The sequence below is a fragment of the Podarcis vaucheri genome, assembly GCF_965113315.1.
Source record: "Podarcis vaucheri genome assembly, chromosome: 12".
Lineage (NCBI taxonomy): Eukaryota > Metazoa > Chordata > Lepidosauria > Squamata > Lacertidae > Podarcis > Podarcis vaucheri.
In genome coordinates, this window is record NC_138750.1 from 42,912,304 (window position 1) to 42,936,970 (window position 24,667).

General features: G+C 43.7%; 2 protein-coding genes across 2 annotated transcripts in view; both read right to left on the bottom strand.

The window, feature by feature from the left end:
- Window positions 1–8,335, bottom strand: part of PRTFDC1 (phosphoribosyl transferase domain containing 1) — a 49,998-nt gene extending 41,663 nt beyond the window's left edge. Inside the window, exons 1-2 of the mRNA XM_082193818.1 lie at window positions 8,075–8,335; window positions 3,360–3,466 (exon numbers count right to left, since the gene is read on the bottom strand). Of these exons, the coding sequence (XP_082049944.1) occupies window positions 3,360–3,466; window positions 8,075–8,320 (353 nt within the window). The 5' untranslated portion in view covers window positions 8,321–8,335. The remainder of the gene's footprint in view (window positions 1–3,359; window positions 3,467–8,074) is intronic.
- A 5,574-nt stretch (window positions 8,336–13,909) lies between these two features.
- On the bottom strand, window positions 13,910–24,604 carry ENKUR (enkurin, TRPC channel interacting protein). Its single transcript, XM_082193819.1, has 6 exons — window positions 24,463–24,604; window positions 22,985–23,135; window positions 21,017–21,162; window positions 18,347–18,570; window positions 16,911–17,057; window positions 13,910–14,271 (listed from the first exon to the last, which is right to left on the bottom strand). The coding sequence occupies exons 2-6, from the start codon at window positions 23,059–23,061 to the stop codon at window positions 14,098–14,100; spliced, it is 768 nt and encodes a 255-aa protein (XP_082049945.1). The 5' UTR covers window positions 23,062–23,135; window positions 24,463–24,604; the 3' UTR covers window positions 13,910–14,097.
- Between the last annotated feature and the right edge of the window lie 63 nt (window positions 24,605–24,667).

Genomic DNA, 24,667 nt, shown 5'->3' on the forward strand with positions numbered 1-24,667 from the left:
GAATGCTCACACATATTTCACACTCAGGCAATCATTTCATGAAGGGTGTGTGGCGATTTCTTGGCAGCTTGTTAATTTATTTTTTTGCTGCGGAAATTACAATTGCTCGCTCACAGCTGAAGTTCTTTTTCCACACCTGCTAATTCAGGCATTTAAAATATGTTGATTACCCAGTAAGGGGATTAGTGACCTCTGGTTGCTGTTATTTTTATGCAGAAGGAGGTGCTGAATTGTCTTTTAAGATCTCCTCATTTTCCTAACCCTTTTGCTATTCTGAGGACTACAATGTGCACCTTGAATGATTTCCAGTGACATTCTAGCCCTGAAGCTATTTCAGCTTTAGCATTCAAAACATCTCAGAAACTAAGTATTTAAACTTTATTCTAGGTGACAGCTTAGCAGTTAACAATCCCCAGCTACGAATAACAAAGATATCACTTGCCAGAGCTTCTCATTAAAGCTCGTATTTATATTTAAAGGTAGCTGGCTAGAGCGTTGGGTATGGATGCGGAAAATGCAGGTACAAATCCATATTCAGCTATAAAACTCAGCTCTATGCCTTTGGAATATAATAGTCTCTCTGAACAGCCTACTTCCCAGGGCTGTTGGATGGGTATAATTGCTGTTCTTCCTTGGACGAAGAAGAAAATACAGATTAAATTATATAAATTTATTTATTTATTTTCTATTCCACATTTCCTCCAAGGAGCTCAAGGCAGCATATATGCCCCCACTGCACCCCAACATTTTATCCTCACAACAATCCAGCTTAGAGACAGTGACTGGTGATGTGTCATTCAGTGTACTGAATGGCTGAATGTCTTCCTGTCCCTAGTCCTACATTCTGACCCCTAAACCAACTTTGAAGAAGTCTCAGTTAAGAACTTAAGAACTTATCAAGCTGAGTGCTGAAAGGGTGACAAATGAAAGTGGGCAAGCCACTTTCTAAACCATGGTTTGCCTGTTGTACATCTAGAAGCTCCAACCATGGTTAGCACAGGCCACATAAAAATAGCCATAACATCTTGTTATGTTAGCTTGATGCAGAATAGTAACCGTCTCATTAAGAAGAAGGGTTACATGTTCTTCCCAAGGGGTACTCAAGGGTACATAATACCAGCACCTTTCTCTTTTTTGGTTAAAAATGTGACACTTACTGTAACAACATCATGGTGAGTACCGGCACCTATTTTTCTAGAAAAAAAGCACTGGTTACAGGTATCTCGTTTAAACAAGTCACAACTTGTACTTATTGAGCACAGGAAATGAGAAAAGCTTGGAAGCCTACTTTTGGCATTAATTAGTATATAAATAAAACAAGATGTATATGAATAAATGAATAGGTAGCCGTGTTGGTCTGCCATAGTCAAAATAAAAAAAATTCATTCCAGTAGCACCTTAAAGACCAACTAAGTTAGTTCTTGGTATGAGCTTTCGTGTGCATGCACACTTCTTCAGATACACCGTGTATCTGAAGAAGTGTGCATGCACACGAAAGCTCATACCAAGAACTAACTTAGTTGGTCTTTAAGGTGCTACTGGAAGGAATTTTTTTATTATGAATAAATGAAATAATCAAAGAACCAAGACTTAAAAATCTGTAGCCATCCATGCAATGACAGGAAAGTACCCTGTCTTTACCAGAGCTGCATAAATGTGTCACTGAGTCCACCTTCTTGAATGGGTATTCAGCATCTCCACCCTAAAGAGTTATGTGGAAACACATCTCCCCAATTTCAACTGAGCTTACATACCAGTAACTGCGGTAACCATGGTGCAGTTGTGGCCTACTCCCGGCCTGTCTGTTTAAACACTTCCAGGTCGCTCAGCTTCCATTTCCTAGCAGTTGGCAGACCAGGTAACTCTGGCCAAGCCCACGATACACAAGCTGAAGGAAGCCTGTCATCTCCCAGGCAAAATCTGGCAATAATTATCCCTTTGAATGTTGGCCATAGTCCGTTGTCTCTCACTGTCCTCTTGACCAGCCATGATACTACTCACGAGGAGACCAGAAGCTTGTTTGTAAATAACTGCATTGGGTTACACAAACATGGACTGTTTCTTCAGCCCTTCTGCTTTCTCCTTTTGGCTCCCTTAAGCCTGGTTTTTAATGAATCCTCTTAAAATTAGCTGCCGGGGGGCAATGTGCATTTGCGACTGCACCATGCCTAGATGTCTTTAATTTCATGCTGCTCATTCATGCTGAGGGGGAATTGGAGGGAAGCAAGAAGACCCCGTTCCCTTAGGGGCAGGTCTGGGGCTGGATGCTCCCTCATCTTTATACTCCTAACAACACAAAGAGGAGCCTGCTGGATCAGGCCCAAGGCCCATCTAGTCTAGCACTCTATTCTCACAGTGGCCAATCAGATGTCCTCTCCCCACCTGCAACTTCCAGCAACTGGTATTTAGGTGTGTGCTTCCTTGACTGTCTAGACAGCACCCTAAAAAAGCAGAGACATCACCTTGCCAACAAAGGTCCATATAGCTAAAGCTATGGTTTTCCCAGTAGTGATGTATGGAAGTGAGAGCTGGACCATAAAGAAGGCTGATCGCCAAAGAATTGATGCTTTTGAATTATGGTGCTAGAGGAGACTCTTGAGAGTCCCATGGACTGCAAGAAGATCAAACCTCTCCATTCTGAAGGAAACCAGCCCTGAGTGCTCACTAGAAGGATAGATCGTGAAGTTGAGGCTCCAATACTTTGGCCACCTCATGAGAAGAGAAGACTCCCTGGAAAAGACCCTGATGTTGGGAAAGATGGAGGGCACAAGGAGAAGGGGACGACAGAGGACGAGATGGTTGGACAGTGTTCTCGAAGCTACCAGGATGAGTTTGACCAAACTGCGGGAGGCAGTGGAAAACAGGAGTGCCTGGCGTGCTCTGGTCCATGGGGTCACGAAAAGTCGGACATGACTAAATGACTAAACAACAATTCCTTGACTGTGGAACACAGCCGTTGTGGCTAGCAGCCATGAATAGCCCCATCCTCTGTGAATTCGTCCAATCCTCTTTTAAAGCCACCCAAGGTGCTGGCCACCACTACCTCTTGTGGGAGAGAATTCCACAATTTAACTACATCCTGTGTGAAAAGGTATTCCTGTTTGTTTGTCCTGAATCTTGCAGACCTTGCCTCAAGGTCAGAGGGGAAAGCAGAGCTGATAACACCATAGTCCAGCTGAGAGAGAGACGGGAACTTATTCCTGGTCCCAGGCTAGGAAGAGAGCGAGCTTTTAGGCTTCCTGTTACAATAAGCATTACAGCTTAAATTGGGGTGTCAATATTTTAGCAAGCGTTATGTTCCTACCTTGGGAGGAACTGAACATGTAGCTTTCATAAACGTCATACTCTCAGACCCTCACCTGTCCACAATGATCCCATGTGGTATGAGCACATAGTCAAGATCTCCATAGTAGTGTTGTGGATATGTAAACAGTTCCAAACTATACCCAGGCCAATCATCTGAAATCTGTAAAAGAGATAAAATGTTCATTAGAAACTTAATTTTGATTGCATCATCTGTGTTTAAACACTATTTGGCAATCGGTTTAGCAGAAGCAGTCATGTAAACCTTAGCATGGCTTGATCCATCGGCACAGAGGTGGGGAACGTGCAACCATCACCCTAATTTCATGTTGGGAGGGAAGCCCAGAAAGGGGGGGGAGACAAAAAACACTGAAACTAATGGAACCCCTATGCAAGTGATTAGGGACGCGGGTGGCGCTGTGGTCTAAACCACTGAGCCTCTTGGGCTTGCTGATCAGAAGGTCGGCGGTTCGAATCCCCGCAACAGGGTGAGCGCCCGTTTCTCGGTCCCAGCTCCTGCCAACCTAGCAGTTCAAAACCATCCCAAAAAGTGCAAGTAGATAAATAGGTACTGCTCCGGCGGGAAGGTAAATGGTATTTCCGTGCGCTGCTCTGGTTTCGGTGTTCTGTTGCGCCCGGAGCGGCTTAGTCATGCTGGCCACATGACCCAGAAAAACTGTCCGCAGACAAACGCCGGCTCCCTCAGCCTGTAAACCGAGATGAGCGCCACAACCCCAGAGTCGACTGTGACTGGACTTAACTGTCAGGGGTCCATTTACCTTTTTTATGCAAGCAACTGATTCACATTTCTGGCAAGACTGATTTGCTGCTCTCCTGTTGGTTTGCTGGGCAAGGAGAAGAAGAAGAAGAAGAGTTTGGATTTGATATCCCGCCTTTCACTCCCTTTAAGGAGTCTCAAAGCGGCTAACATTCTCCTTTCCCTTCCTCCCCCACAACAAACACTCTGTGAGGTGAGTGGGGCTGAGAGACTTCAAAGAAGTGTGACTGGCCCAAGGTCACCCAGCAGCTGCATGTGGAGGAGCGGAGACACGAACCTGGTTCCCCAGATTACGTGACTACCGCTCTTAACCACTACACCACACTGGCTCTCCAGTGGAGAACAAAGAAGATTTGAAGTGGGGGGTGGGCAGGGAGTGAAAGAGGAGAAAGGGGTGGCCTTGCCCATCCCTGTCCCTCCTCCAACCCACTGCCAGCATATTGCTGGGTTTGGAGGGGGGGAAGGTTCCTCAGCCTTGTTTTAATAGAAAGCCTTGTTTCTAAGAAATGATCTAAGTGGGTTAACCTAGAACAAAAGAGACAACAATAAATAGTGGCGTTTTGTGGCATTCTCAGGGCTAAACACATTTCTTACGGCTTATGCTTTTGTGGACGACAGCCCTCTCCCATCAGATGCAACCTGATTCACCTCTTGAAGTGGGCTGTAGCCCACAAAAAATTATGCCGTAGCAAACGTGTTTGGTCTTGACAGAGCCATAAAACTCTTTGTTGTTTCTGCTACCCCTCTTCTAAAAAAAAAAAAAAAACGAGAGTGAAAAGTTCTCTCTGGCTTCAAGTCCTAGCAAATTAGTCTTTGGGCATGCAGCGACAATCTATCTCTCTGCAGGAATCTACTTGGGTTGTGCTTGGAAGAGGGCCTCTGGCTCGCTCAAACATTCTTCTTCACCTCAGACAGAAGGTAGCGAGTGAACCAGAAGATCACATGGGGATCACATGGTGCTTCTTGGGCCTTTTTAGTATTCTAGCAAGAACAGGGAAGACTACTTCTGGCCTCCAAGCATCAGTATGTGCTCTGTTCTGAATGCATTCTGAACTAGCGCTGGAACATCCAGCCTTGGCTGAGTTTCCCTTGGACAGCTTTCACAAGAGGATACTGGAAAGGATCATTTCACGGTTCATCTGGGCAAAAGTTCAAAGTTAAAATGTCATTTTGTCCGTAACTGCATGACTGTGGAAAACAACCCCGCAAAAGTCTATGGGTTAGTCCCTTATTGCTCGTCCTCGTTTTAGAGTGAGCAAATCAAAAATCTAGGCTAGTAACCTTCTGCAAGAGATTATTAGCATACAAGCGACACAGCAACAAACTCAATTCATGTAGAAATTTGCATGGGACTTCTGCATTCCTCTTCTCTGTATCGTTCCAATTTTAGAATATATGTGCTGCCGAAGAGAGTGCAGGAGTTCTGTATCAAAAGTACGTGAGGCTACACCCATAGAACAAGACTTAGTAGGAAATGCTGCGACTTCATTAAGACTCTTTCCTTGTAGGAAAGCTTCTCCTTTCCACATGTTCCAAAGATCTCAGAAGCCCAGTCTGCAGTAACTCACAGGAGAGCTTTTAGTGTGGCTGCCCATGTTCTGTGCAAGCAGCATTCTTGCCAAAATGTGACAGGCATCCCACATTCTGCCCTTTCCGGAAACAAGTGAATACATTTTTGTTCTGACAAGCCTTCCCAGCAGGATGAAAGGATCTTTGCCACAGGTGTATATCTGGTATTTGTGTGTGTGTGTTTTTTTTTACTTTGCGGCTATTTTCAATATTGTTTAAAACTGTTTTTATTGCATTTTGTACACTGCTTTGAGATGAGCATGGAAGGCAATGCATAAATAAAAGATTGACATTTGTCTGGTAAATCAAATGCAATAAAAACAACAACATTACAGTGCTACCTTGGGTTAAGTACTTAATTCGTTCCGGAGGTCCATTCTTAACCTGAAACTGTTTTTAACCTGAAGCACCACTTTAGCTAATGGGGCCTCCGGCTGCTGCTGCGCTGCCAGAGCACGGTTTCTGTTCTCATCCTGAAGCAAAGTTCTTAACCCGAGGTACTATTTCTGGGTTAGCAGAGTCTGTAACCTGTAGCATATGTAACCTGAAGCGTCTGTAACTCGAGGTACCACTGTATTCTTTTTTTGGAATGGTAACATATTTGCCATAACAGAGTTTTCTACAATGTGCCAAGACATGTGGAAAGGAGCAACATATCCTTGCACTCTGGGCAGCTTTTGTGGGGAAATAAATCTCATTCCCCTAACACAAATCTTCCATTCTGTATCAAGTACCGTAAATTCTTTGCTATATGTGCCCAAACCCCAGGACTCTCGGACATTTTAAAGTAAGGGTAGCCAACATGGTGCCCCCCCAGATGTTGCCAGGCTTCCCAAATCATGTCAGCTCCAGCCACCACAGCCTATGATGAGGTGTGGTGGGAGCTGCAGTCTAACAACATCTGGAAGGAACAACACTGGCTAGCTCTGGTTTAAGGAAATGAACAGAAGTGTCATAAAACACTGTGGGCATGTATAGAATACTGCCAAAGCAGAGGTTTGCTTCCTCCTTCTGTGACCTAAACACTTTTGTCAATCTAAGACAAGGTAAACACAGGAGACAGGGAAGCCCTTCAGAGAAAGGCAGAGAAAGCACGTAAGAGCAGGCTTGCTGGATCAGAACAAAGGCCTATTTTCATTTTCCTATAATAAGTGGTATCTATACCAGGTGCAGATGAAGGGCGACTCCTTTTTGTCTAGGTCTGCCAGGTAGGTGCTTGGGGTCAAGACTGCCTTAAGCTATTAATGACCAGTAAACTGGAGACATGAGTAACAGTAAAATCCTATGCATATGTGCCTGGGAGTAAGCAACATTGTCCAAAGTAACACTTTTACTTCAGAGTAAACATGCCTGGGACTGGGCTTTACGATTTATTTATTCAGAAGACAGTTGTGTTTGTTACCTGCACCCTTAAGAGTACATAGGAATAGAAAACAGTTAATGTTTGATAAGAATGCACACCTTAAGATTGCCTAGCTGTATCTTAACATTCTTTTAAGCACACCTGTTGTGAACCTGCTAATCCGGGAGGCTAAGCAATACCAAAACCTCCCCCCATGCCGTAATTATGGCTGCAGGTGAGGTAATACATTCTGCTGGCTGCAATTAGGGATTGCTATGCACAAACATGAACATTTTCATATACAGCACCTAGTGAGGAAAATTTAGAGTATTGTTGTGCTTTTCTCCCACAGAAGCTTTACTTGCTGTGCTAGGACGACACGTTGCTGTTTTTTGGGTGGTGGCTGGTGCACTGAATGGGTTTCTACCCCAGTACAAAGCCAAGACTATTTAGATGAAATTACGAAGTTGCAGCTGCAGCATTTCACACTCTTAACGTGACAATTAATCTAGAGGGAACAACTCTCCTCTAACCAAAACAGGTATCAGAACCCCCAACGAAATCGCATCCAAAATATTTGTGTGTGTGTGTGTGCTAGCAATAAGGCTGCTTTCCTACACATACCGTACTTACCCGGGGGAAATCCCAATGGAAAACTGTGGTAAACAACATGCATCATATTTCAATGTACCGGAATGCATACTCGCGCAGCCCAGTTCCTATCTATGCACGTTGACTCGGATGTAAACCCTAACTGGGTTCAATGGGGGGGCGGGGCGGTATTCTCCCAGATAACCGGGCTCAGCACAGCAGACAGGGAGCGAGCCCCATCGAGCGCAATGAATGACTAACCCGCTTGCAATTCAAATATTCTTTTTGGGGGACGGGCGGGGAGCGTTTCATAACAGGAGGGGGGGAGCCGCCATAAAGGGCAGGGATTGGATAGATGAAAGGGAGGGAAAGGGGTTAGCTGACGGAAGCGGATGCTTTAGCTGCAGAAGGGAGGCAGCAAAGCTTAGGATGCGGGAGCAGGGGAGGGGGAGAAGGGATTTTTATTTTTATTTTATTTTTTTTGCATTTACCACGACCCCTCGGCCGCTGCTTCTCGGCGCCTCCGCTGCGTGGGTCTTGCTGTTTAGCCCGGCCATCTTCCGAAAGGAGGTTGGCGAGAGCCTTGAGACGGAGGAGGAGGAGGAGGGAAAAGAGGCGGCGCCTCGCTCGGGAAAGAAAAGGAGCCTCCGGCCGCCGCCGCGAGAGCTTGAGCCTCCGCAGCCTCGTCCAGACGTGGCCCGCGCCGTCGTGGCTTCTGCAGAACTGCTCCCAAACATCCACACCCGCCCTTAGGGGGGTCTCTTCCAGCTGGCGCAGAGAGGGGGTGATGCCTCTCAAACCACCTGCCTTTGGGCAGGGCTCGCTTTTACCTCGACGGACCAAAAGAGCTGCCTGTCCCCGGTTTCAGCCCCGGAACCTTTTTTCCCCCTAATGCCCGCGCTCGGGCCTGTTAAGGAGCCTCTCCGTCAAGGATATGGTGGCTCCCTCTCCGCTTAAGGGTAAAATCTGCGCGTTAGGGTAGTAGTAGGCTGAGAGAGGAGGGACTTCTCTGTGGGAGCGCAGTATTTGAACCTGGGTCTAAGGAAGCCTAAAGCTGGGAGACCGCTGCCTTGGTTCTAGGTTGAAAGGAAGAAGAGGCGGGTATAAATGTAAGGAAATGAGTACGTAATATGATACGCTTACAGGCTAACCTAGTTTTTATTATTATTATTATTATTATTATTATTAAATATTTATTAAGAATTTTCCATTTTAAAAAACCAAAAAGAAAAGTTCAAAAATTAAAAACATACAATTTGCAATCCTTATTTTCAATAACATCTTTCCCTGACTTCTCCACACCTCCCCTTCTTATATTCCCATTCAAATTGTAAATCCAACAAGTTCTTATCCCCAATTTTTAACCTTTTTATACTTAATTCATTTTAAAAAACCTAGTTATGCCCATGTGGCCCTCCAAACCCCTCTCAGCTGGCTACACCTCAGCCACACCTCACCCGCCCTGCCCTGTGTGTTTTTGCCTGTCTGGAATTCGTCCTTGAACTGGCTTTCACAGTGCATAGCCTCTTAGATGGGCAGTGATTTCACTGGGACTTAAAGGTGTCTCTGAGTCTGCAATCTTACACACATGAGGTTGGATCCAGGCTGATTTAACTGGGGAATGAGTTTTATTGTACTTAATGGGGCTTCTGAGCAGACGCAGGATACTGTGTGCAGATAGTTCCCACTGACATCAGTGGGACTTAAGTCATGACTAATTTGTCCCATTAAGTATATTGGGAGCTTAGTTCAAGTAATAATATTAATGTCTGCTTAGAACTCATTTGGTTTAACAGCACTTTCTCCCAGATTGCAGCCTTTGTCTGCATCTGGCCCATAGATTTCAGGTGAGTGTTGCACAACATAAACCAGGGAGAGAGTGGGAGAGACCCTGTGGTACCCTAAAGGCTAGCAAATATTGTAGGATTAACCTCCGTGGACCAAAGACCACTTCATCACCTACATAATGCACTGATGGCAACCGAAGACAGCCTTCCATGCACTTGATGAAATAATCTCTTGTCCGCAGAAGCTTATGCCAAATCAAATGTGGTAGTATTTATTTATTTGAAGCATTTATACTCTACTCTTCAGCCAGAAAGTTTCCGGAGTGGTTTACTGATAAATGAAAACAGCACATCTGCTGCCCTCAGGTTTACAGTCTGAAAAGATGGGACACAAAATGGGGGGGGGGGGTTGGGGAGAAAAGACGAAAACAAACAAATTCTTAATGTTACAACTTCTTTAGACATAACAGCTGGGATGGAAACTAGCTGTTTCCTAAAAGCCTAGTGACCAGATCTTCCTGAGAGGCAGTGATTTGCCCTAGATCACCCATTGATTTTATTGGCTGGGTGGGCATTTGAACCTGGCTTCCCAGATCCTAGCCCAGTGCCCTAACCACTGCACCACACTGGTTTTAATTTTAGCATTACACCACTTTCTGCTTATCAGTTAAAAGCAAACAGTGTTTTGGGGTGGAAGAACTAAAGCCAAGGGAAAGGAATTAAGCCTTTCCCTATGTGCTGCCCATGGCAATTTTGAATCAAACAATAGTTGTGCATTGAATGTAACATGTAGCTTGCCCCTCAACCTCAGGTTTACCATTTCAGAGCAAGTAAGGTCTGCCATTGGCTCAGTTATAACACATCATAGGTAAAAGGTAAAGGGACCCCTGACTATTAGGTCTAGTCGCGAACGACTCTGGGGTTTCGGCGCTCATCTCGCTTTACTGGCCAAGGGAGTGGGCGTACAGCTTCCAGGTCATGTGGCCAGCATGCCAAAGCCGCTTCTGGCGAACCAGAGCAGCACACGGAAACGCCGTTTACCTTCCTGCCAGAGCGGTACCTATTTATCTACTTGCACTGCCTGCTTTCAAACTGCTAGGTTGGCAGGAGCAGGGACCAAGCAACGGTAGTTCACCCCTTCGCGGGGATTTGAACGGCCAACCAAGCCCTAGGCTCTTTGGTTTAACCCACAGCGCCACCCACGTCCCTTAACACATCATGCCAGTATATAATTAGTGGTTTACTGTGAACAAACCAATAAGGCTGCTCTAGCTCCTCCCTGCTAGCACAAGGAGGAAACAAATCATTATGCCTGGGTATTATGTCTGAACCAGGTGCCACAGTTTATTTCACCCATAGAAACCACAATCAGTAAGCCAAGATCAAACCTTCACAACAAACTGTGGTTTGTTGGGAGTGAAATACCCCCTCTGCTCCTACCCTACACACTGTTAACACTGAGATTGTGGTTTATTTCCTTTGCGCTACTAAATTATGGTTTATTGTGACATGCAAACTGGGCCATAGGTTACATGTAGAAGTTCCCAGGTTCTAAAGAGCTCACATAGCTTTGGGCCTAAAATATTGGGAGACTGACACAGGTTAGAGAGAACAAGGATCTCAAGCACCTTCATCTGTTCATAATTGGTGCAAGTCAAGATACACCCAACAGCAATGAGAACAGATTGTCCTATAAAAACAACTTGACATTTCTTCTTAGTATTCTAATGAAAGAAAGTATTCTAATGAAATCTCAATTGTGTTTATTCACCTTTGTTCCTTTTGCTATATTGGCAAGGGCACACGAGCCAATTGAAAAATGCTGCCAATCCCATCACTGGCAGTTCTTTTACATATACATAAAGATAGAACAACATTTCTAGGATTCTCTAAATGCATTTTGTCAAACTTCCTGGAGAGAGAGAGAATTGAATAAGAATGTTTTCCATGTGTCTGTAGCTTGAATGTTTTTCATTACAGCAATTCCCCCCACCCCCAGTAATCAGCCATGCTGATGACCTTTATGAAAAGTACACATCTGTTTTAAATGGAAAGAGATATGTCTGTTCCATATGTTGACTTGATAGATGCTTCCATGTGCATCAAGTAGCAAAGAGCATCCTGTTCCATTGTGGTGTTCAAAGACTGGAAGAGCACAACACTGGCAGTGTAAGAAGAGGGAAAGAGCAGCACCATTAACACTTGGGTGCAGAATGAAGGGGAAACAAACCATAGAGCAGCTGTCCTAGCATTATTTCTGAACCAGCAGCTTGTGGTTGCTCACAAACCATGGCAGTGAAGACTAGGACAAGCTCGCCAATCACAATTTGCTTAGGAGAAACAAATGAGCACGGCTTTGGGTGTAACACTAAGCCAGCCTTTCCATTGTTTGCTTCCCCACTGAGAGAAAGGTGGGAAGTGTGTGGGATAAATACAATGGCACATAGCTCATGCACAAATTAATTTGCCTAGCCTTGGTTAATGATCAGTGTTATAGCTGAATGTATCCTATGCATCTTTCGGCAGTAGCGCTGCAAGTCATTTTTATTCAGGTTGGATTTTGGTGAAGTATATATGGGACGTGAGTGGCGCTGTTGGTTAAACCACAGAGCCTAGGACTTGCTGATCCGAAGGTTGGCAGTTCGAATCCCGCCGACGAGGTGAGCTCCCGTTGCTCGGTCCCTGCTCCTGCCAACCTAGCAGTTTGAAAGCATGTCAAAGTGCAAGTAGATAAATAGGTACCACTCCAGCGGGAAGGTAAACGGTGTTTCCGTGCACTGCTCTGGTTTGCCAGAAGCGGCTTAGTCATGCTGGCCACATGACCCGGAAGCTGTATGCCGGCTCCCTCGGCCAATAAAGCGAGATGAGCGCCGTAACCCCGGAGTCGGTCACGACTGGACCTAATGGTCAGGGGTCCCTTTACCTTTAAGGGTACAAACAGCCCATGGGATGAATTTACCTATATCTAATTACTTTTTAAAAATCCATTACAGTATTCTGATAAATGGCAGAGAATTATTTAATAAGGCATTGACTCTTATTCACTGCCCAATTCCCACCCTGAAGTGAAAGTAGGAACAAACTGCCTTGTCCCAAACTGCTGAGACACATGCAACACTACACTATGGCATAACTATGGTTTGTTGAGCCATGGCTTAGCGCGATGCCTGAGCCTGCCCAGCAGCTTACCTGTGGTTTTACTGCCAATACCATGATCCGAAGCCATGATTACAAATCTTACAAATCTTCACTTGTTTTAACTATAGCTTGACATTTTGCGGTATTGCTTCTTTAACCATGGTTTGTTTGACCATCCCACACCAGGAGCTCACTAAATGACAAAGGCATGAGACAAAAACAGCTGGGGGGGGGGGAAACCCTTTGGAGAAATAAACCATGGCTTGCTTGATCACTTGCAGTACAGGTTGTGTGGTTTGTTAAACAAATCGTCCCATGCTGGTGTATAGGAACCAGGCAATTAACAAGAATATTTGCAATTCCAGGGACTTTCTGTGAAGTTTGGTGAGAGGGATGTCCTGTATGTGATTTAGGACACAATCCAAACACCATTGGCAGGGCTTTGCAGGGAGGTGGAACTACTGTCATTTCCACAGCCCAGCTGCTCATGGTAGTTGCAGTGGAAGGTGGGAGAGGACTGAGTCCAATTGCTGCTCCAGCTCCAGGCTCTCTCAGCAACTGAATCTGATCAGGATTGATGCTGTTACGTGATGGCAGTGGGATTAGCTTGGGATGCAATGGATCCCAGACTGTCTCAGCCCCTCACTGTTTGGGGGCTTTCTGCTAGCTTTCCACAAGCAGGCTTTCCACTCATCCACACATTCAGAAGCCACTGGGAGGCAGGTTCAGAAGGCAGAGCTGAGTGGAAGGATACAGTAATTCAATCTAACCCTGGCAGAAGGGGAATTTAGAATGCTCTGCAAGTCTGGAAAATGCACAGCCTAGTACAATGCCATTTGCGTTGTATACAGTGCAGTTAATGTGTGAAGCAGAGTTCATGCCTCAGTTCTAACCCACAAAAAATCTTAATGTTTTGGACTTGTGATGACAAAGCCTGCTCACATTCCCATGACCTTAAATGCAAATGTGGTTTGGAAGTGCTGTAAAGCTAGACAATTTGGCAAGATGTAGGAGCTGCAATGGGTCTAACTTTGTCTTGTTCACTAAATCTTATAATACTTTAATCCTGGAATATACCTGTTCTTTGAGCATGCCTTAAACATCAAGTGCTTTGGATTTATAGAGCTGCTTTGGTGAGCATCACATTCCATTTACTGCCCCTATTTTCACCTTTAAAGGAAGATTACACTGTTTCCTGGCTGTTGGGTAATGTAGAATCCAAACCACAAATAGAAGGAACTTGGAGCTTTAGTTAGCAACTCTTTATTATACATTTATTTCCCATACTCTCTTAATTTATCATCTTATTTGAATTATTGCTGTACAGCATGTTACATGAACAATGAAACTTTCGGGGTGCTTTTTAAAAATAAAGTATAGGTCACTGAACAATCAGGAAATAAATAAATAGATATATTTATTTTGGAAAAAATAGATATTTTAAAACTTTCAAAAATAAAATATAGCTAAAGTTCTACCTAACTTGTCAAAACCTAAGTATTCATCTACAGATGAATATATGGGCATATAGTGAAAGTAGTATTTGTTTTCAACCCCAGAGGATTCCCCCCCCCCCAAGGATGCCCTGTTCATTTGTTTGCAATATAAATAATTCTGTGTTTCTCAATTGTCTGAATGTCATGTTCCAGCTGTTTCATCTCTGCTTCCAGCCTTTCTTTGTGAAGTTTCTTTGGTAGTGTATCTATTTCAACGGAAAGGCTTTGGAATTGGTGATGCACGTCTTCCCAATTCTTCTTGAGACCCTATTTGGAGTATACAAAGAGACGAATTAGTATACGGCAGCATTATACAGTAACACAACAAGGCTGCAATCTTATACAGGCCCTCTGGGAAGCCACCCTATATTCATACATGCATTCGCACACCATATATACACGCATACAGGTACATACATCAGAGCACACATACAAATGAAGGTACACATAAATACATGACTAGAAGACACATACTAGGGACCTCTCTGCCCAGTTTAGCATCAGAGAGGGGTGGGGGAACTGAGCCCCCTCTGCCTCTTCAGACTATTGATCTGAAGAGTGGGGACGTTGGTGCTTCCCTTCCCATTAAGAGGCTGGGCTTATCTCTCTGCCCAGCCCAATGCTGTGTTGTTACTTGATGCAGATTCTGCTACTGCTGCAGGCAAAAATTGGTACATGTTGGAGGGGCAAAAAAAATAAAATTGCTTAATGGTTCAGCCTGCTGGGCAGCAGTTCACCACCCTGCAATGCATACTTACACTGGAATAAGCCCCATTGATCTCCATGCAATTTTCTTCTGAGTAGATATATATATATATATATATGCAGGTTTTGGTGTCTTCGGGTGTCTTCCCGTGTAAGAGTCGGGGTGTCTGTGCGACGTTTCGACGAGGTCTCACTCGTCATCTTCAGGCTGGTGCTTTCGGCTTCTTGTTACTGGAACAGAGCAGAATCTGGTGTTTGAGTTCCTATAAATACTGTTGAGGGGTGTGGTGTATAGCCTCCAACGTTCTGGGCAGAGAGGAAGTTCCTAGATTAGTGTGCCTTTTCTTCTTTTGTTCCTTAATTACTTGAGGGATATCTTGAGTGATTTCATGAGTGATATTCTGAATACCACTGGGTGGGTCATTAAGTGTAGATTAGTTGCTAAAGCTTTTGTGTCTTGACCTCTTGAGCTTGTGAAGAGTTTTTCTGAGAAGATGGCTGTGCTGCATTTAGTTGTGCTCTGGCTTGGCTTCGTGTATAGGGGCGAGCTGTGGTTTTGTGCCTTGTGCCAGCCAGATCTGTGTAGGGATTGCAGGGGGGTGCAGCATCCGGAGGTGCCACTATAGTTTGGCTACTGGATGGAGTCTGTAATATGTCTGTGGAGAGGGTCTGGGTTTGGGTCTGGTGTGGTTGATTGGTGACGGCGTTCTGTGTGCCTCTGGTTCTGGTGTCGGTTTTTGAGGGGAGGGCTAATTTCCAGATGTCTGGCAGGCGGGACGTGTCGTCACGCTTGTTCATGTTGTGAGGGTGTTTCTCTATCTCGATGGCTTCCATGATTATTCTCTTGTGGTGATGTTCCATGTTAAAGAGCAATTTGGAATCTGCAAAATTAATTTCGTGTCCTGTTTCTTTCATGTGTTGGAAAAGAGAGGAAGTTTTTTCTTCTTTTTTGACGGCATTCTTGTGTTCTGCGATACGTGCATTTATTCGGCACAAAACCACAGCTCGCCCCTATACACGAAGCCAAGCCAGAGCACAACTAAATGCAGCACAGCCATCTTCTCAGAAAAACTCTTCACAAGCTCAAGAGGTCAAGACACAAAAGCTTTAGCAACTAATCTACACTTAATGACCCACCCAGTGGTATTCAGAATATCACTCATGAAATCACTCAAGATATCCCTCAAGTAATTAAGGAACAAAAGAAGAAGAGGCACACTAATCTAGGAACTTCCTCTCTGCCCAGAACGTTGGAGGCTATACACCACACCCCTCAACAGTATTTATAGGAACTCAAACACCAGATTCTGCTCTGTTCCAGTAACAAGAAGCCGAAAGCACCAGCCTGAAGATGACGAGTGAGACCTCGTCGAAACGTCGCACAGACACCCCGACTCTTACACGGGAAGACACCCAAAGACACCAAAACCTGCATTCCTGTACCCGTGAAAATCTACGAAAGCAATATATATATATATATATATATATATATATATATATATATATATATATATAGGACTGCAATCCTATACTCCAACTTGGAGACCTCCAGATGTTTTGGACATCTCGTATTATCCCTATCCAGATGTTTTGGACATCTTGTATTATCCCTATCCACTGGCCATGATTGTTGAGACTCCAGAAACAGCTGGAGGTCACAAGTTTGAGAAAGGCTGCTATACTCAGCTGAGTGTAAGCTAAGCTCCACTGAACTCAGTAAGACTTTCCTCTGAGTAAACATTTATAGGCTCACAGTCCTATATACATTTTCCTGCGAGTGAGGTGCACTGAACACCATGGGATTTACTTCATATTAAACATGCACAGATTGCTTTGCACAACTGTATTTTCCGCACACTGTAACATTAAAAAAAAACCTCAAGACATTGGCTACCGATTATTCTTTAAAGTGGGACAAAACCTTCTGACATGCCTTTAACTGCAGTTGGGCTCCACAGTGGTCCACTACTGCTGATGCAATGAAGTGTGTGATGATATGGAATCTAGCTTCCAGAAAAGACTTTGTAAACATTTCTGTCACATCCAACTTGCTCAGTCCTGCAGATAACTATTCTAGAGCTCCATCTAGTGAAAATCTACCCTTCTTAGTTGCAATGCTATTCATAAAGTCTTTCCCATTCGTGCCTGTACAAATGTATCTTTTATGCCTCAGTCTGTCTAATTCAAGTCAACCCACATACCTCAAGAAGACTGTCCCTGTCTTCATCAGAGAGCCGTTTCATGGCTTTTTGTCTGAGAGTTTCCTTGACATAGGCATCATACTCTTCCTGGGCTCTCTTTACTTCTTCATTTCGCTTAGTTACATATTTCGGAGTAATGCCGTAATCCTACAAGAAAAATGCACCTTCCAGATATTCATATACTTTTGTTGTTGTCGTCGTCCTCATCAACAACAAAGACCCTTATGTAATATAACTTTTTTTGCTTTTCTTTTTTTTTATAGAAAGAAAAAGACTACTTTGAACTTTTTCTCATTAATCCTAGTATATACTAATAGTGCACTCATTCATTTGGGTATGAATCCTTATGTAGCCAACAGCAGCATCTACATGCAAGTGGTACATATCAACAGGCATGAGGTTTTGCAAAAGTACCAAAAAACCTTTAGAAAATAAATACAAAAATAATGGAGAAACACACACTAAGCCTATAAGATTTATGGAAATGTTGGCTAGGGACCTTTAGACTTCAGAACTATAGATTCACAGTGCAATCCTCCTATACATACCAACTCAGACATAAGCCCCACATAATTCAATGCTGCTAATTCCTAGGTAAGTAGATACAGGATTGCAGCCTTAGCAGAAAAATTATTCCATTTCCTATGAATAATGAAGCATGCAGAAGGTGAGTGTAGCTGGTACCCTTGTGGGCAAAGGGACTGATCTGGAGATGGATGGGATTCTCCAGTTGATCTGTTGTTGCTTTTAAATACATGTGACTTCCGTTATGATATTAAACATCTAACACCTTTTATAAAATACTCAAAAATATCCCTACTTCTCATTAATGTCCACTACTTCACTTTGGCTAAAAATACTAAGATTCCCAACAAAGATATTCAGGGTCAGGCACTTCTGGTTTCTAAAAATTTTGCCCGTGCCCTAAGAACATCAGAGGAGCCTTCTGGATCACACCAATGGCTTGTCTGGCTCACTCAGTATTGCAAATAAGTGAGCCTTATGTTGCAGTCCTATGCTTGGGAGTTGATATTGGCACCTGTCTTTCTTGGGAGACAATGGAGGAGTGCGCCTCTGGGGGCGAGGTCAAGCTGCTGAAAGGTTGCAGCGCCTGCTGTGGCTGTAGAGAACAATGTGGGAGAGACATGTCTTGTTGCAGATGAAGGTGTCTAGTTGTGCTGCTGCAGATGTACCACGGCGTTTCTTCTCTCTGTGCTCCTTCAAGCAGTCTTTTCTCTTTTGGTCACTGCTATGGATACACAACTTGACTGCCTGTCTCCAGGCACTGTGGTCGTCCACAAGGGATTCCCGCAAGGCAAATGGGTTGATGTTGCCTGGGAGTAAGCCCCATTTAACTCAACAGGACTTATGTCTAAGGAGGCATGTATAGCATTTCACTGTTAGTAAATGCACCACATCATTTTGATAAGGCATACCTTTTTCTTGAGATATTTTGGAACGAGTCCTGAAGTTTCAAGGACGTATTTGTCGCCTTGTCGTCGGTCAACACAAGCTGGTAGAGGTTTCTTAGGCACCCCCATGATGACATTAGCTGCATTTGTGCTTATGAAATTCTTTGAACTCTGAATTCCCATGAGTGGGTGATCTGACAATTTAGGCACACCTGGTTTCACTTTCTTACCTCCTTGATGTTTATTTCCTGTATTTTTTAAAAAAATATATATAAAAAGCCACAAAATGAATTGCATTTTTTAAAATGTTCATCTAAGGATTCTGCTAAGTCTATGCCTTTAATTCAACCTTCACCCTTGCCCCCAATTTTCTGGATTCTGATCTCCCAGCCCTAGACAGCTCGTTTCCTTACGACACTTTGCATCATAAGGAGGATTATTTTGGGGAGCAGCAAGTATAAGAAGTGATGTGTAAGAAGGGAGAGGTGACAGCTCACGAAGGACTGGGTAGAGAGGGACTTGTCATGTCCTGGATGATAAATGAATAAAGTAACTGCTGTAAACTATCAAGATCAACAATATTTAAGCCATTGCCCAAGACATCCCAGTGAAGGGCAAAAGATACATTTCAAAATAGTTGCGGAAAGAAACAAAACAACTTGATGACATATTGCCATAAAGGCTTAAAAAGCTAAGTAAATGTACATGAAAAAACCTAACTACCGTATTTTTTGCACTATAAGACTCACTTTTTCCCTCCTAAAAAGTAAGGGGGAAATGTGTGTGCGTCTTATGGAGCGAATGCAGGCTGTGCAGCTATCACAGAAGCCAGAACAGCAAGAGGGATTGCTGCTTTCACTGCACAGCGATCCCTCTTGCTGTTCTGGCTTCTGAGATTCAGAATATTTTTTTCCTTGTTTTCCTCCTCCAAAAACTAGGTGCGTCTTGTGGTCTGGTGCGTCTTATAGAGCGAAAAATACGGTATATTGTGCTTCAGGAAAATACCCACACATTATTTTGAAAAGTTTCATACCTTTTTGTGTGTCATTGTGTGTAGCTGGAGGGAGGTGAGTTCTTGTCTGCTGCTTTTATAATTAGTCTATGAACATTTTAAGTTTTTCTTGTTCTTTTTAATTTTTTTGTTTTTTGTTTTGTTTTCCCTAACTCTATTTTTCATATTGCATGTCACACTGAAACTTTTTTTGTAGTAGGTATATAACAAATAATAATATTAGAAAAACATTTGGAGTCAGCAACGCTGAGGCTCCTGGTTACTTGGGGTCCAACTGTAATGCTCCTGGACTTGTCACAATTCCCAAAATCCATTTGTGAAAACAAAATGTCACATTCTCTAACCACTATTTCTGACAATATATACATTTATAAGCAAACACTTCCATTTTAAGCACTATAAGGGGACTTCAGTGGAGATCTCTATTAAATAGCTGAGCTTTCCCAAACATGGTGTGGATTGGCCAACTTAAGTCTTCCTTAAAATATGCAGACTTGGCACGATTAACAAAAGCCTTGATCTCTAGCCTTGCACATCCAGATCAGAGGCAAAAACTAAACAAGCAGCCAACTAACACATGGTCCTTAAAATCACTAGAACAGAATTGCCCATGTGTCCAGAGAATACAGTAGATATTACTGGATGTTAAACTGGGTAAAATTGTAGTGAAATTTTACGTGGCCTGGGATATTCATCAATGTGGTGTAGTCAGAATATTACCCTAGGCTTAGGAAGACTGGAATACAAATAACTACTTAGCAATGGTACTGACTTTGGGCAAGTCATTATATCTTCTGGGGTAGCCATTAGAATAAAAAAATGGGGGGAGGGGGAGAACAACGCTGAGTACTCCTCAGATAAAGGATGAGATTAAAATGAAATAAATATTTTAGGCTTAGGTTTGGTAGGCTTTCATTATATCAGCTCCCTGCTCCCTGTGTTTAGCAGTTACCATCTCTGCAGGCAATCCTTATATCTGCTGCTAGAAGTAGGGCTTTTACAGCAGTGGCCCCAAGTCTGTGGGATGATCTCACTCTAGAAGTGAATACTTTTTACTTCTGGTGGAAACTTCCTAGTGGAAGTTAATATCACACATCCTTTCTTACGAGGCTTTGGAGATTTCTTCTGAGAATGAATTGGAATGGCTGATTTCTGTTCTTGGCAGCTTTGTTTGGCTGCACAGTTTTTATCTTGCATTTACAGATATTTTTACATGATTTGTTCTTTTGCTTTGTACCAAGCCTTATGAGGAGTGGCTGAAGGTCACACTGTGTTTTGTTTAGCCTGGAAAAGAGGAGACTGAGGGAAGAGATGATAGCCACCTTCAAATATCTTAAGGGCTGTCACGTGGAAGATGGAGCTAGCTTGTTTTCTCCTGGCTTGGAGGGTAGAACTTGAACCAATAGCTTCAAGTTACAAGAAAGGAGATTACAGCTAAACATCAGGAAGAACTTTCTGACAGTAAGAGCTGTTCAGCAGTGGAGCGGTCTCCTTTGGGAGGTTGTGGACTCTCCTTCATTGGAGGTTTTTAAGCAGGCATTGGATGGCCATTTCTCATGGATGCTTTCGTTTAGATTCCTGCACTGCAGGGAGTTGGGACTATATTCTACGATTCTATGCACTGGAAAAAGATATACAAATGGTATACATTTAATAAACATATTCAAATTAATGAAACATACTCTGTGGTAACTTTGGTTCCTTTGAATGTTTCTGAAGGAAGTCTTTTGGATTTGGCACCTGGACTTTTGGTGGTCCTATGGTTTTCCACGGTGCTTTACTTTGCTGTATTGTATTTTTTACATACGTTTTCAATGTCGATACATATCTTTAGTGAAGAGAAAATATACACACAATAATTAGAGCTGAAAGAGAAGCTACAGGCTATTCCCCCCCCCCAACAGACCACTGTCTTCTTGAGCACTGTCCCTTAATGACTGTTGTCTATCAAAGTAAAAAATGAACTATTTGAAAAGAAATAACATTGTTCTGATCTCATTTGTGCCTGAAATCAGCAACACCCATTGACCTGGTTCACATGACACAGTAAGCCAAACTATGGCTCACCAGGACCATGCAAATGGGCCGCCTCAAGGAGGTTGTAGTCCCCTTGCTCTGCCCCAGTCTTCCCGACTCCCGTGCAAAGTTTGTTCTTGGCTGTAGCAAGGAATCATAGAATTGTACAACTGGAAGGAGCCCCAAGCATCACCTGGCCCAACTCCCCACAATGCAGGAATCACAGCTAAGGAGAGTTTATAACTACAAGCCCAGGTTCAGGTGACATGCTAAGTCAAAACTGGGCTTAGTTGAGCACAGGGTGGGAGTAATAAAGACTGGGGAGGAAATAAGTGACTGTGACACCTTCACATGGTCCCATTAAGCCATAGCTTGGTATTATACACTGCACACCTATCCAGAGTTAAATCAACAGTGGAATAAACGTCAGCAAAAATAGGGAATTGCTGTTCCAAAGTGATTCTCTTTACTGGCTTTGAAAACACTGTTTCTCATTCATTTTATCACTTTATAGTGATTATATTGAATTTCTCTCTTGGTCTGCCATGACTTCAAGTGATTTGGGTCACATGAATGAGAAAGGCATAACATTTGCCTGAGCTGGTGAAATTAAATTTCAGTTATTGATTGCCGTATATTCAAAAAGACGTGTCCATTGTATAATTCTGCCATTAGTGGTTCAGGCAATAAAAATCCTAACCACATAAGACAGAGCTGGGGAGCGTTCTCTTTGACTGCAATTTGCAGCAATTCCTTATATATCAGCCACACTAGTATGCTATGAGAGGATACGAAGCATATCTTGAAAAATTAAAAAGATGGAAAAGAAAGGAGAACAGCATTAAATACTAGGAAGCAAAAAAGAAAAAGGCAAAATCTCAAAATTATATTTGAGCTTTCACATGATGTAAAAGTCACTTCCAGAACTATAGTGGATTACAGTGAAACTATAGTGGAATATAATGCAAGTTTAGCACTCATTTCCATATTATTTGCTAACAGATTTTTTTCGGGAAGTAAATAACACAGAAATGAATAATAAACTTGCACTATATTCCACTATAGTTCCAGACATATTCTGTCGTAAAAACAGAATAAACTGCCATGTGAATGCACCCAAATGTCCCTTCTCAATTCCAAGGCTGTAGTATGATAAAAGGTAAAGGTAAATGGACCCCTGACCATTAGGTCCAGTCGTGGTCGACTCTGGGGTTGCGGCGCTCATCTCGCTTTATTGGCCGAGGGAGCCGGTGTACAGCTTCCAGGTCATGTGGCAAGCATGACTAAGCCACTTCTGGTGAATAAGAGCAGCGCATGGAAACACCATTTACCTTCCCGCTGGAGTGGTACCTATTTATCTACTTGCACTTTGACGTGCTTTCGAACTGCTAGGTTGGCAGGAGCAGGGACCGAGCAACGGGAGCTCACCCCGTCATGGGGAACTGAACCGCCGACCTTCTGATCGGCAAGTCCTAGGCTCTGTGGTTTAACCCACAGTGCCACCATGATAGGAGATACAAAATTCATTTGAGCAGAAAAATTATTGCAACACTTTCCATAGGAACAGGTCAATCACTGATTGACAAGTATAAAAGGTTTGTCAGAATGAGTCCCAAGTATCCTTACCCACATACCTAGGTGCCTTGCAAGACTTATCCAGATTGTAAGGTAGAAGGTTGTAAATGCTCTCCTCCATGCACATTGCTGCCATTTTCACAGTGATACAGTCTGCAGATAATTCAAATTGCCAGACTTCTAAAGTGAACTGTCTTAAAATATATGTGTCTGTGGAGAGGATACATTGATTGAAAATGTATTGTAACTTTTGAATATATTTTTTTAAATTAAAAAAAAATCTTTTAAAAAGTGAACTGCCTGTCACATTTTGTCTGATAAACACCATTCCACCTCTCCTTTCAGGTTTTTCTCCCTGCATCCCGTCCCCCAGGCACATACTTCTTACCCTCCCCTTCCTTCTTTTACACTCTGTATTCTTCTCGTTTGCACATTCCTCCTTGGCTGGTCACTATTACCCTTTGACCTCAACATTTCAACCATCCCAGTTCCACGGTTTGCCCTAATATCGCTCACATTATCACTCCCAGCCTCCTCTCTAGGTCTGCACAGAGTTGACCCTGGGCCAGAAGTTGTTGGGACAGCCCCTACCAGCACGACCAGTGATCAGGACTGCAGAGAATCGTCCAACCACATTGGAGCACCACGGGTTTCTCACCCATTTTTCCAAGTAACGACATCACATGCCGAGTCTCTACAACCTAACACCTGAATTGTCCTGCCAAGTGGGTGAGGAAGGTCTTATTGTACTTCTGCACTTGGCTGAGGAAACCCATGAGTTATGTTAAACCTCACCCTGCGGTAGCTTGGATAGTTTTAACACCATCCTGCCAAGTGATCGGGCGATGTGTTTTGCCACACGTCAGCTGCCATATGTGCAAGATGTATGCTGCACAAGTTAAAAGCAGCTATCGGAATAGGCTCCAGAAATGCTATAATGCAATGTCAAAGCGCATACAATTTTTAAAAATTTTATTACGGGTCATGGTTCCCAAAAATACACAAATGCTTTTCGTTCAGGGTCTGGGTTTAAAAAAAACCTCCGGTTAAAAGGCTGTCAAGGTGACAGATCTGGGAAAGGCGAGGCTTTGGAGAACTGCTGCTACTGCTGCTTATCTGAACAGGCAGAGATGAGATTGATGATAATGATGATGATGATGATATCTTAGCCTTTGAGATGTTGTTGGATTACAAAACCCCACTTCGCCAAGAAGCTCACTGGGTGACTTCGGGCCAGCCACTCTCTCAAGTTGACCTACCTCGCAGGGCTGTTGTGAAGTTAAAAATGTGTGAGATTTGGACCCCCCCCCCAAAAAAAAAAGTGTGCGAGAGAAGCACGTGCAGCGCTCTGAGCTCCTTATGAGAGAAGGCGGTGTATCAATCTACCAACACGCAAGGAGTCCAGGGCGAACGACCTGCCTGCCTCGCATTCCCACGCGCGCCGTCTGCACCCGCTCAGAGTCCCTCTTGCTCTCCCTGCTCCCTGCTCCCTGCCCGCCCTTCCCATCCCTTCCCCGCCTCCCTCTCTTCGCCTTACCCCGCTCTCCTGTCTCTCCTCCGAGCCCTCTTCCGCTCCCGTTCGAAGCCTCCTCGGCTGCCGCGCATTAGAACGAGCGGCACTGTTTGGTCGCCCTTGGAAACCACCGCTTAGCAACGCGCGCGCGTGTTTGTGTGTGTGTGGAACGGGAGAGAGGCTTTGTGACGCCATTTCCGGGACTGTGCCGCGAACAATGAGCGAAGCC